The following is a 12,539-nucleotide window of genomic DNA, read 5'->3' as shown; positions in this document are numbered from 1 at the left end:
TTCTCTGGATTGAAGCAGCAAATGCATGCCTGTTTCCAACAATTTCAAATTGAGCCTAAATTGGAACTCCAGTTCAAATGGGCCAGAATTCATGTGGATTTGGTTTTAGTGCCATAATCGACTATTGTAGTTCGGAATTGGACTGCTTGAACCAATAATTGAAATTTGTTTCCGTGGATTTCAAAAGGAAGTCGATTTGTGTAGTGAAAAATCAATTATTTAACAATCACAAATGCTACAAGTATATTATTTTATTTATTAAAAGATCGGATTTGATTTATACAAATAAACAGTTTCGTAAATAAATCAAGTTATGCATATCTTAAAGTTCGATATTAATGAACGACTTTTGTTATAGTTCTATACGCTTACAATCTTGAATTTGTTTTTAAATATCAAAACCCAATCGCAAATCCTCGGTTTAGTTCATGGTTCTAGAACCGTAACCGATGGACGATTTCGGTTTTAGTATTTTGGGTGCTGATTTCAATTTCAGTTTACAAGTCCTGCATTAAAATGCCTAATCGTAGCCACAATGCAATTCTGTTTGTTTGCACTCAAACGTGCACTAAACATACAACAAGAGCATGCAACATGCAAACGTTAATGTGATTTGTAGCATGTGTGGTGCCACTATATTATCATTGTATTTGAAAATATTCAGATAGAGCAGAGCACAGAGGTATAGATGTATACTAATTGGAAGAGGGTCCAGAAATTACAACAAAGATGCCTTGTAGGGTGCATTGGCACGCTTCCCCTATAAGTGAAAAACCATTGTCATGGCGAAATACAAGCACTCGAATTTAGCCTTTCACCATTCTCCTGGCTCAAGTAGGATAATAGCAACAAAAGAAAAATCCAAAGAACCAACCTCAACATAAGCAGAGGGTTTACAAAAATGGCACCTCACTGGAGATTCAAGATGGATCAAAGACATAATCAAATCCCAATTTATGACTGTTTTGAAACGCGTGCTTTAAACTTGGAATCACAGTCTTTCTCAGTCGAAATTACATCAATAACAATGCTTCCGACTCTGACCTCCATTGCTTCCCTTCCATCGTTCTCACATTTCTTGTCGGAACCACCATTGTCAATCACCTTTTGAGACAGAGAGGGCGTAAGCTGTCGAGGCCGTCCTCTAATCCATGGATGATTAAGACATTGTGCTGCAGTTGGTCTCTTCTCAGGCACAAATTCTAACATCTGAACAAGAAAATCTGCCGTCTCATTCGCGTCCTGTTCACAGAACTCGTATTTTTCCATGAGCACCTTATCAAGAGGCCAAAATTTTAACCTTCTAATATGTCTCAGTTCTCCAAATCTGTTAAAGAATTCACGTGAGTAACGCCCGCCTAAGGCTACCTGCAGATTATGTTTTATCAAACAACACGAGATTTCAGAAAGTATATATCAAGGGCAGCAAGCTGCACGGTGCAAGCCACATACAATTTCAAAGAAGATTCTATTCAAGGTTGATGGGAGGGATTTGCTATAAAATAAGAAGACAGAAACCGCTCACCTTGCGCGGCATTATTCCAAGGAGCTCCATCATCAAGGCCAAATGATCCTTCAGAGTCAATAAAAAGTAATAGGTATATAGCATTAACTGGCTATTTATATAAAATGAACACTTACAAACTACACCCCACCCCACCCCCACCAACACAAGCAACACAATGTCGTTTCCTTTGGTAAATGAATCTAAAGTTGAGAAAAATTCACTTGAAAAATGAAGAAGCAACCTATTCAGGTCAACCACTACATTTTTGGAAGTACAAGCAGTTAGAGTAGGTGCCCAACAACACAACTTGTGATTTGGACTTTATTGACTCTTATGTAAAAACAATCTCTATTTTAATAATATTTTAAGACTTTATCCAATTATTATGTCCTTTACTTCATCTGTATAACATTGCAAGCTGCATAGATAAAGTTCTTGTATATACTGTAAGTACCATGAGGTCTGCCTCTCAACGTAAGATCATGAAACTCATCAAGAAGTGTACCGTATATTTTAAACAGGTTCTTAGTCGACTCAGCCGCCTAAAATAAGGACACACGTCACTTGAACTTGAGACTAGCATATCTGATATAAACGTCATGTTTAATTGGTAAGGACGTGGAAATGTTCATTCATACGTATGATTGATCATTTGATGATGCACTGAACAACGCTCCTTCGAACTGTCCAAGTGGTTATCATTATCGAGTGGAATAGTCCGCAATTATGGTTGTACACCATTAGTCCTTAAATCCGGGACAGTATGGAAGCATACAAGCATGTACTTCGATCCATTTACCGACTCCATTGAGGGTCATCAGGTGGCGAGTTGGGTATAGTTTCGAAATATGTAGGAGACGATACTTTGTAGTCCGGGATTCACCGTTTCCCTACATGTGAAGATATCATATGTTATCTGATGAGTTAATAGAACAAAGAAACTCTGGACAGAGTAAGATATGTGCATTTTGGAAAGAAGTTTCCTCAGTTACATATATCATGTCACTATTATAACTCAAAGATATATCACATCGTTATCGAATTCATGTGCAACTCTCGATATACCAAAAGTTACAGATTCGATCGGGATACATGAGTTGAAGGGACCATGCTATAAGCTAATCATAACTTAATGTTCTTGCAGGCACTATCAATGATACCTAGGTGATTATGAGCCATTGCTACTAGACGTTCTTACCATGATTCGATAGGTGCAATCAGACTTGAGTTCTGACATTCTTGATCAATGAGTTGATGAAAAGAACGACACTAATTATGATAAGCTTGAACAAGAATAAATAGTATTATGAATAAAAGGAAATTGTTAACCCACAGCTAGTCGCATCTCTGAACCATTGAGGGTCACAAAAGTATCGAATTTTGTGTTCCCGTTGAGATAGTCAAGTTCAAAAAGTGGAATATAGCGACTGTAATTTGATTGAGATCAAACAGAATGCTTATAAACGAGTTTATAAGTGTATTCCATGTATTGAAATTTGTCGAGTTAGCTTAACTATTAATTAAGCGAGGAGGGTGAAACTGTCTGTTTTAGTGAAGGAGTTCATAAAATTGACAAAGGCCAAAAATGGATCAGTGGAAATTTTGATCTTCGAAAGTTTCAATTTTCATTAGATGAACAAGATTTGTACTCTCGGTACATCGGTGTTGTCTGATCGTTGATCGCGCTACAAAGAGTTCACAATTAGTAGCGGGATGCCTGATGTTATCAGGAATCAAAACTTATAAATATTTCATAAGTCATATGAAATAACTCTAGTGTAATCTAAACAAGGAATCCAGTTTTCAATCATGGACCAGATTAGATGATCAAAGGGGAGATCCGTTTGTAGAGAATTTAGTAGAAGTGCTATATCCGCTTAAAAATCGAAATAGTCAGAGTAGACATTAAATATGCAAAAGCAAACAAATCTAAATACTCTATGAACGTTGTAAATCATACGACGCTCAAGGAATGCTTAGAATGTCAAAACTAAAATTTTTAAACTTCTCAGGCATCTTGAGTGCGAGAAAAAAGGTACTCCAACAGTGGTATCAGAGCCTTATTTTCTCGATCGTCTGTTTTTGTTATTGTTTAAATCGTGTCGATTATTTCATTTCCAACCGCATTTGAAATTCTAGAAAATCACAACCCCAGAAAAACCTTTTTCAAAACAAAAAAAATTTTGCGGCTGCCTGGAACTGTTCCGGGCAGCACGCGCAGACAGGCACCAGCCGTATCGGGAAGCGCTACTTTAAATTAAAAATATATATATTTTTGGGTGGGCAGGGCTTAGGGCTGCCCGAACACCAGTGCTCAACCATTCGGGCAGTACAGTACAATGTTTTACAAGAAATTTAATTATTAATTAAATAATTTAAGTTAAATAAAGATGTTTATTTAACTTATTAATTTACTTATTTCTAATTATGTCGGTCATTAATAATTTACAAGATATATGATTTTTTGATAATATGTGATATAGATTAATAAAATATTTGATTATATGATAAAACAATGATCGAGATCCATGATCAATTTGCTATATATATGTTGGGATATTTTACATGTTATGTTTTTAATTATTTGATAATTAGTTATAGTAGGCCTGGTTTATGGCTCATTCTCACCCCTAAATATCTCAATATTCCATGGAAATTTAATGTAAGTTTTAGATTTAAAGGACGATCAAGATTTGAAGATGGTGTTCAAATACTCAAGAGTCTTGAAGATCGATGAAATGTAAAATATTGGAGGCTTATGTAATATTGCATTTGCATCTCTGCATTTACCTAGGTTTTAGACATAGATCTATATACGACTAATATGGATCAATTAGCTATCGGTTATTGCTCATCTTTTATTATTTATAATGCATGTGATATATTATAAATGATCAGTATGTATTATTATTAATATAATAACAAGAGTTACATGAATCCAGCAAACATACAAACAAACCTGGCACGAGATTTTTAAACTAATGATGAAATAAATTTTAAAACAAAAATACTCATTTTAGATAAGATTTAAAATTTAAATAAGCCATCAAAGGAAAAATTAAAAAAAAAAGTTTAATATTTCCCTGTCTTCCATCAAGGGTGGTTGCATGATGAACGCTACCGGCGGTCAGTGTCTGGCTCATATTATTGGGGAGGCCTGGACGCCGGAAAACTATGACTTCCACGGACATATTTTATGTGAACTACGTGGAACTCTCATTACTTCGGCTCATATTATTGGGAGATCTCATGGTGACCGTCCACTAAGATTCAACCTTGATGAGTCAGGCTCGACATGTGAAAATAAATGTATCATATTATTGGATCCTCCTCAAATGTGTGGCAAAAATACGTGAGGGTTATAATTGGGCTCTATCTTTTAGAAATTGTGATTGGTTGATATTTTCGTGATCATAATTGAGCAATTGGGTCTTGCGTAATCACTAAATAAATTGTATTTCACGTTTTCATCAAATGGTGGTAAAAATGTCAAAATAGTGTGAGGAAATTCGTAAAACAAAAGTCCATATTTTACGCTTAGAAAATATTTTAAAATAGTTAGTAATGTTTATTCTATTTCTATTTCAGTATATTTATGATGTCGCAAAATCTTCTATCTATGATACTCAATCAAAACAAGCTAACCGGACCTAACTACCAAGACTGGCTAAGGAATTTAAAATTTGTTTTAAATTCTGAGAAAATAGCATATGTGCGCACAAAAGCGCTTCCGAAAACGGCTACTGCCAATGCCCTTGTTGAGGAATTGGCTAGGCTTGAGAAATGGTGAGACCATGATATGCAAGCTAAGAGTTATATGATGGCTTTTATGTCAAACGAATTGCAGAGGCAGTTTAAGGTAGCTGTAAATGTTGCTGACATTTACGGACATTTATGGTCAACTGTGAGCACGTCCATTAAGACATGCTACTGTCAAGGAGCTCATGACATCACGCCAACGAGAAGGAGCCTCGGTCCATGAGCATGGTGTGAAAATGATTGGGCTCATCGAGAAGCTTGTGGTCCTTGACCTTGTTATTCCGAATGAATTCTCCACAGATATTCAACTACTATCACGACCGTCGTCATTTGATAGGTTGATGGTAAGCTTCAATATGAACAAGCTGGAGAGCGGCCTTGAAGATCTGATCAACATGCTTACTAGCTATGAAACAGCTATCAAAAAGGAAAAACCTGTTTTCCTGGTGAACTCGTCTGGGAGAAAGAAAGGCCCAAAAGGGAAGAGAGAAACGTCATGCTCCTTCCAAGAAAAACAAACCAAGTATCAAGGAAGCGAGCTTCAAACAATTCTAAAGGGCCCACAAATCCCGATAAAGTAGAAAATATTTGCTTCCACTACAAGAAGCCTGAACCTTAGAAACGCAATTGCAAGGAATATCTAGCTCAGAAAAGTTCTGGCAATGGTATGTTTTATTGAAATAAATATCACAATTAATTCAACTTCTTCAGTTGACAAGAAATAGAAGGCTAAGAGATGTAGAGACTTTCCTTAGGATTAGCAATAGAGCAAGAGTTGCTGCAAAAGTAATAGGAGACATTAGTTGGTATTAAACAATAATTTTAAGTTATTTTTTAGAGATTTTTTATATGTTCCAGATTTGGTTAAAAACATTATTTCAATTTTTATACTTGACAAAAATGGATTTTCTTGTTTATTTGTTAAAGATGTTTGTAATATTAACAAGAACGAAAGTTTAATTGGAACAAGCAAATTACAAAACGATCTCTATATTTAAAAATAAATGATATTCCAATTAACGATGTCCAAGTAAACACGATATAAACAACAAACAAAAGAAAACAAGATAGTCTAAATCAAACACACTTGTGGCACGCTAGGCTAGGACATATTTCCCAAAGAATGAAGTACAAGCTAGTGGGAAAGGACATGTTTGACATGTCAGAGATTAACTCACTTGAAACATGCGAGTCATGTCTGAAAGGAAAGATGGCATTTCCTGGGAATGTGGGCGTACACATGATCCATTGGATTTAATCCATACACATGTGTATGGTCCGCTAAGTGTTAGCACAAGATATGACCAATAATACTTCATTACCTTTACTAATAACTTCTCGAGGTATGGGTGTGTATTTAATGAGATACAAGTATGAAACCTTTGAAAGGTTCAAATAATTCATAGCTGAAGTAGAGAAACAATTATGAAAGATTATTAAAACACTTGGATCTGATCGATGTGGAAAATGCTTAAATATTGAGTTTCAAGACTTTCTTAAGGAGAATGTGATTCTCTCACAATGTACTCCCCCTACCACAGCCCAATTGAATAATGTGTCAAAACGTCGTAATCAAACATTAATAGACATGTTTCGATCTATGATGGGATTCACTTAATTGCGTCATCCTTTGGGGATTGCAATTGAACCAGCAGCAATATTGTTGAACCAAGTCCATACAAAAGCAGTGGATAAAACTTCATATGAGATATAGATTAGAAAACTACCCAAATATTATTTTTTTAAGAATATGGAGATTTCCTACTTATGTGAAGCAGGCAGTGGGAAACAAATTAGATAGTAGAGCCAATTTTTGCTACTTTGTGATCATCCAAAGAATTCCATTGGATATCATTTACATTATCTCAATGAAACAAATGTTTTTCATTCAAGGAATGTCAACTTCTTAGAGAAAGAGATTCAATTGAATAGAAAAGGCCGAATGATAGAACTCGAAGAGATTCGGGAACCACTCACCTCTGAAATAGTAGAACTCACACCCCAACAACCAGTTGAAGAAACACAAGCTCTTAAGAGAGACGCGGCAGCGAGGCAGTGGTGATGAGGGTGGAGAGATTTCAAAAGCAAAACACAATGTTTAGATGGGCCGGGCTTAAATTTTTACGCTTAAAATTGTAAAGGACTTAGGCAGACTTAAAATCGCACTTTTTGTGCGATTTTTAAAAAAATGTGTGGATTCTATGAAGCGCACAGTGAACGATCTTCGCATAAAGCGAAGCGCACAGAAGCATGTGCTTCATCGACCTGCAGCGCTTCTGAGTTCCTCGAAGCACATACCTTGCACCACGCATATTTTTGGCGCTTAAGAAACCGAGGCGCCCGCTTTTGACAACTATGGTTAATAGTCCAAGAAATCTCTGGCCAGAGCAAGACATGTGCATTTTGGATTTCCTCAGTTGCACATACCATGTCACTATTATCACTCAAAGATATAACACATCGTTATCGAATTCATTTGTAACTCTAGATATACCAATTATTGGAGATTCGATCGGGATATATGAGATAAAGGAAGGAACCGTACTATACACTAACCATAACTTAAGGTTCTTGCAGGCACTATCAGTGATACCTAGGGATCATGAGGCGATGTTACTAGACGCTCTTATTATGATCCGATAGGTGCAATCAAACTTGAGTTCTGACAGTCTTGATCAAGGGATTGATGATAAAAAATGGGACTACTTAGGGTAAGCACTGAATAAGAATAAATGTTATTTCTGAATCACATGAAGTTGTGAACCCACGACTATCTGTATCTCTGAACCATTGAGGGTCATACAAGTATCGGATTCGGTGTTCCAGTTGAGATAGCCAAGTTCAAAGAGTTGAAATTGGCTAATTGTAGTTTGATTGAGATCAAACAGATTGCTTATAAAAGAGTTTATAAGTGGATTCCATGTATTGAAAGTTTTGGAAGTTAGCTTAACTGTTAATTAAGTGAGGAGAGTGAAAAGGTCTGGTTTAGTGAAGAAGTTCACAAAACTGGCAGATGCCAAAAATGGATCAGTTAAATTTTGATCTTCGAAAATTTCAATTTTCATTATATGAACAAGATTTGTACCATCGGTAAATCGACGTTGTCTGATCGTCGATCGAGGATATAATGAGCTCACAATTATTTATTTAGTAAATTAAGAATCTACAGTCTACTAATAAAATAATAATGTTAGTAGTAGCGACTACTATATGTACATGATTCTCATGAAATATTCTAGAGGGATCTAGAATTGATTAACAATTAATCAATAAATTAAATAATGGTTATTCAATTTTACATATATATATAATATTATGAATTATCAAGAGTTGACTTTGCATGATAAAATAATATGAGAATTTTAATTAATTAATGAAAATAGGAATCCTAATGGGATTAGAATGAATCTTAATATGAACGAGATTCCTGATGTGATCAGGTATAAAAGCTTATAAATATTTCATTCAAAGTCAAATAGCACAAGTTTTACATAAAGATTTTGGCAGACAACTCCATCATAAAATTTGGGTCACCCCATTTTCACAAGAAAAATTCATGGCCACCTCCACGACCACATCACCGCCAGATTTCTAGAATTCAGGCGATCCAGTCTCGATGCAAAATTGTTTAAGATCTCTAATGCAATCTAAACAAGGAATCTAGTCTTCGATCGTGGACCTAATTAGACGATCAAAAGGGAGATCCATTCGTAGGGAATTACAAGAAGAGCTATATCCGTTTAAAAACCGGAATAGTCAGAGTCAGCGATAAATACACAAAGGTAAATAGATCTAAACATCATATGAATGTTTTAAATCATACGACGCCCAAGAAATGTTTTTGAATGTCAAAACTAAAAATTTTAAACTTTCACTTAGGTGCGAGAAAACAATACTCCAACACAAACAACGAGTTTTGTAAATTAGAGGTGCTACAAGGATTAGTTGAGTAAATAATTATGTAACAGAATCGTGGAGTAACACATATTAAGCAAAGACAAGCCGATTAAGCTAGTTGAGGAGTCATGTCGTGTGTGATATTCAATAGTTAAAATGCATACTAGCTAGAACAAAGAAAGGGTTCCACATACCTCATCACGACTATAATTATCACCGGTATGTGGATCAAATAAAACATCACCAGTGGCCAGTTCAAAGCAAATACAAGCAAGTGACCACATGTCAGCTGATGTTGAGTACTTAGATCCTAAAATAACCTCTGGACATCTATATTGCCTCGTCTGAATATCAGTTGTGAATTGTTTGTATGTCCAACATGCATTTCCAAAATCGACCAACTTGCACTTTAGGTCAATCTCAGCCAAGAGCTTCTGCCACTCTGATCGACTTCCTCTCTTACGAACCTTAGTTACTTTACATTCAACATTGGCTCCATTATTAGTTTCTGCTTCTGCAACCGAAGTAATCCTTCCCTCTTCAACAGTCTCTCCATTGGAGTTACCATACCGCTGAGAATCTTCAGGACTACTGGCTTCATTATCAAGCTCAGCTCTCTCAAAACCTTCTGGCCCAAAACATTTCTGAGCCGCACGATTGGCTTTTCTTCGAGATTTCTTTTTCTGGTTCTTAGACAGGCCACTATATGAACTATTATGATCATTAGAAGGCTCAAGCTTGGGCACAATCTTGCTTTTACTGGATGGGAGAACAAGAGGGGAGCCTGACTTTCTCGGATCTTTGGCTATATCTATCATAGACAGGAGTAGTATGTTCTCTGGCTTCAAATCTGTATGTATAATTGAGAGCTGGTGATGAAGATAATCCAATCCCACCAAAATGTGGAAGCAGATTTCTTTAGCCATGTGCAGAGGAACACCTCTGTAGTCTGCATATTTAATCAGAGTCAACAGATTGTCACCCAAGTATTCAAAAACCATACACACATGCTGTCCATTTGGCCCTGAATGCTTGAAGTGGTCCAAAAGCTTCACAACACATTTATTGTCTTCTGGATCACCTTCAGCAATCTGTTTTAATATCCTCACCTCATCCATAGCAGCTTCCGTGTAATGTTCAGCGCTCTTTTGAACTTTCAGAGCTACATAAATCTAGTACCAGAAACGTAAAAGGAAAGAAAGCATACAAAAATAAGTTCCTCTTTCAATTAATCAATCATGAGAAAACTAGCCAAATGTTCTCCCTTCTACCCTTGCGCACAAAGTAGAGTGAGTTTTTTTTTTCCTCAAAACCAATTTTTGAACTCAAGCATTATTTTTCCTTCCAATTAAAATAACCAAAGCTGAAAAAATCAATCTCACCCGTTACCCACCTAAACACAACTATGACTCACAAGGTCTAGTTTTCCAAAGAAGTTTACATTGATGAAAGAAATAATAACAATCATTCAATGACAGTCTTCGCTTATTCCTAGGATAATCAAATGGGTGAAGAACTAATAAAGCCAAGAACCTAGAAATACACTCCAATAACGGAAAATTAACATCACTCGCGAGATTTATTCACCAACACAAGGAGCAGAAAATAACGGGAACTGGAAAAAAAAAAACAATAACGAGAAAATGTACAGATTTATTAGTGTCCCAGGCCATCCAGACAGTGGAGAAGTGTCCCCATCCAAGCTTGTTCTGAACAACGTATCTGCCGTTCTTGAAGGTGTCGCCGATCCTCACAGCGTGATATCCGCCACGCTTGTAATCCTCGGTCCCCTCATCCTCCGAGCTGTCACTAGACTCGCTATGGTATTCGCCATTGATCCTCTCGGCTGCCGTATCCTCCTCCGCCATGGATCGATTCGATCAATAGCTCTACAACTCCGATAATTCCATAGGTTGTAGAAGAGATTGACAGTGGCGTCAGATGGACCAGGGTTTTAGTTTCTTAAGTTTATCGAAGGATAAAAGTAAGGTGTCTTTTTGGGGAAAATATATATACATACATACATATATACATATATATATATATATATATATATATAATCTTGCCACACTAATATTTATTAAATAGTAAAGATTTTTATTATGATTAGGTCTCTTGTTATACGATCTCACGAATCTTTATCTATGAGACGGTTAATCGAACCGATATTCACAATAAAAAGTAATATTCTTAGCATAAAAAGTAATATTTTTTTATGGACTCATAAAATACGACTCGTGAGACCGTCACACAGAAGTTTTTATCTTTTATTATTATTAGCAAATATATGATGCTAATATATTGAACGTATGATATAAGCGTTAGTCAATTTCTCACCCTTGAGATCTTTAAGTGCTCTCTCTGGCACTGTTAAATAAATCGGTTGTCTTATCATTGTTTAGGTTGATCAAATTCCTCGGGCCGTCTAATGTAATATATAATTTTTTTTATATTTTTAAAAAATATTGTTCCACATATTTTTCAATCCATTTGTATTAACTCAAAATTATGAATATGTCATTAATTTTGATTTTAAAATATAATATAAATTAACTATTGAATAAATATAAAAATGAATAAGAAAATTAGATATTTATGTAAAAAGACAAAAAAAAAAAAAACCACGTAAACCTCTAGGAGGTGGGTAATCGCCCACTTACCACCCGCCACTTTTTAAAACATTGAATATTTCAATATAATGACATATGTTGATGATTTTTTAAAAGGGATTTTAAAAAAAAGTTGTATCTTAACTAAATTGACATATTATAAAATGAATTGAATAAAAACTCTCAAAAAAAATCCCCAAAACAAGTATAACAATGTTAACATCAAATTTTTGTCAAAATAAGAATTCACGGGAATCATATTCTATAAAAAAAAAAAAAAATTGATATCCTTAATCTAAGTTATGAATGCACATAACAATGATTTTTTTTCTTCTATTCTTGCTTCTATGCCTTTCTACAAAATTAGCAAAAATGATAAATAATAATATAACTTTGTTAAATCTAATCCTTTAATCCAATCAATTCTTTTAGATTATATGAAAAAGGTGGAATTTATATGGGACGTCTTTACACATGCTTCTTTAGCTTTTGTACAATTCTTAGAATCAACAGCCTAAAGTCGAATGATTTGTCCCGATGTGACCTCAGCCCGAGTAATTTCTGTATTTTTTTAGGCTTCAAATTGGATAAATCGTTTTTAAATTAAGTATAACATAAATTGACTTAAATCAAATTTGTGAAGGTGAAATAATTAGTATTCAATCGAAATATACCATAAGAAACCAAGAATTATAATACAATTCATGTTTTTGATATCTTGTAGTAGCATCCATTCGGTCTACAAGAATATCTTCTATGTCGTTGGC

At 35.1% G+C, this 12,539-nt stretch overlaps 1 protein-coding gene across 2 annotated transcripts; it reads right to left on the bottom strand.

Annotated features, from left to right (window-relative positions):
- Window positions 1-665: 665 nt before the first annotated feature.
- LOC140841277 (uncharacterized) lies at window positions 666-11,157 on the bottom strand. Of its 2 annotated transcripts, none has more exons than XM_073208570.1 (4): window positions 10,813-11,156; window positions 9,358-10,335; window positions 1,526-1,573; window positions 666-1,368 (listed from the first exon to the last, which is right to left on the bottom strand). In XM_073208570.1, exons 1-4 carry the CDS (start codon window positions 11,029-11,031, stop codon window positions 955-957), a joined length of 1,659 nt encoding a protein of 552 aa, XP_073064671.1. In that variant the 5' UTR covers window positions 11,032-11,156; the 3' UTR covers window positions 666-954. The 2 variants fall into 2 exon arrangements, with proteins under 2 accessions (XP_073064671.1, XP_073064672.1); XM_073208571.1 differs by having other exon boundaries at window positions 1,077-1,327; window positions 10,813-11,157.
- Window positions 11,158-12,539: the final 1,382 nt, after the last annotated feature.

The sequence above is a fragment of the Primulina eburnea genome, chromosome 9, assembly GCF_022965805.1.
Source record: "Primulina eburnea isolate SZY01 chromosome 9, ASM2296580v1, whole genome shotgun sequence".
Lineage (NCBI taxonomy): Eukaryota > Viridiplantae > Streptophyta > Magnoliopsida > Lamiales > Gesneriaceae > Primulina > Primulina eburnea.
Note: the sequence above shows the minus strand (reverse complement) of the source record. Positions and strands in the feature narration are given on the sequence as shown.

Excerpts from the sequence above, each read along its gene's own strand:
- LOC140841277 (XM_073208570.1), bottom strand. The coding sequence starts at position 11,031 with ATGGCGGAGGAGGATACGGCAGCCGAGAGGATCAATGGCGAATACCAT. Across the intron at positions 10,336-10,812 it reads CCTGGGACACTAATAAATCT|ATTTATGTAGCTCTGAAAGT; the intron begins GTACATTTTCTC and ends TTCTGGTACTAG. Across the intron at positions 1,369-1,525 it reads TTGGAATAATGCCGCGCAAG|GTAGCCTTAGGCGGGCGTTA; the intron begins GTGAGCGGTTTC and ends CATAATCTGCAG.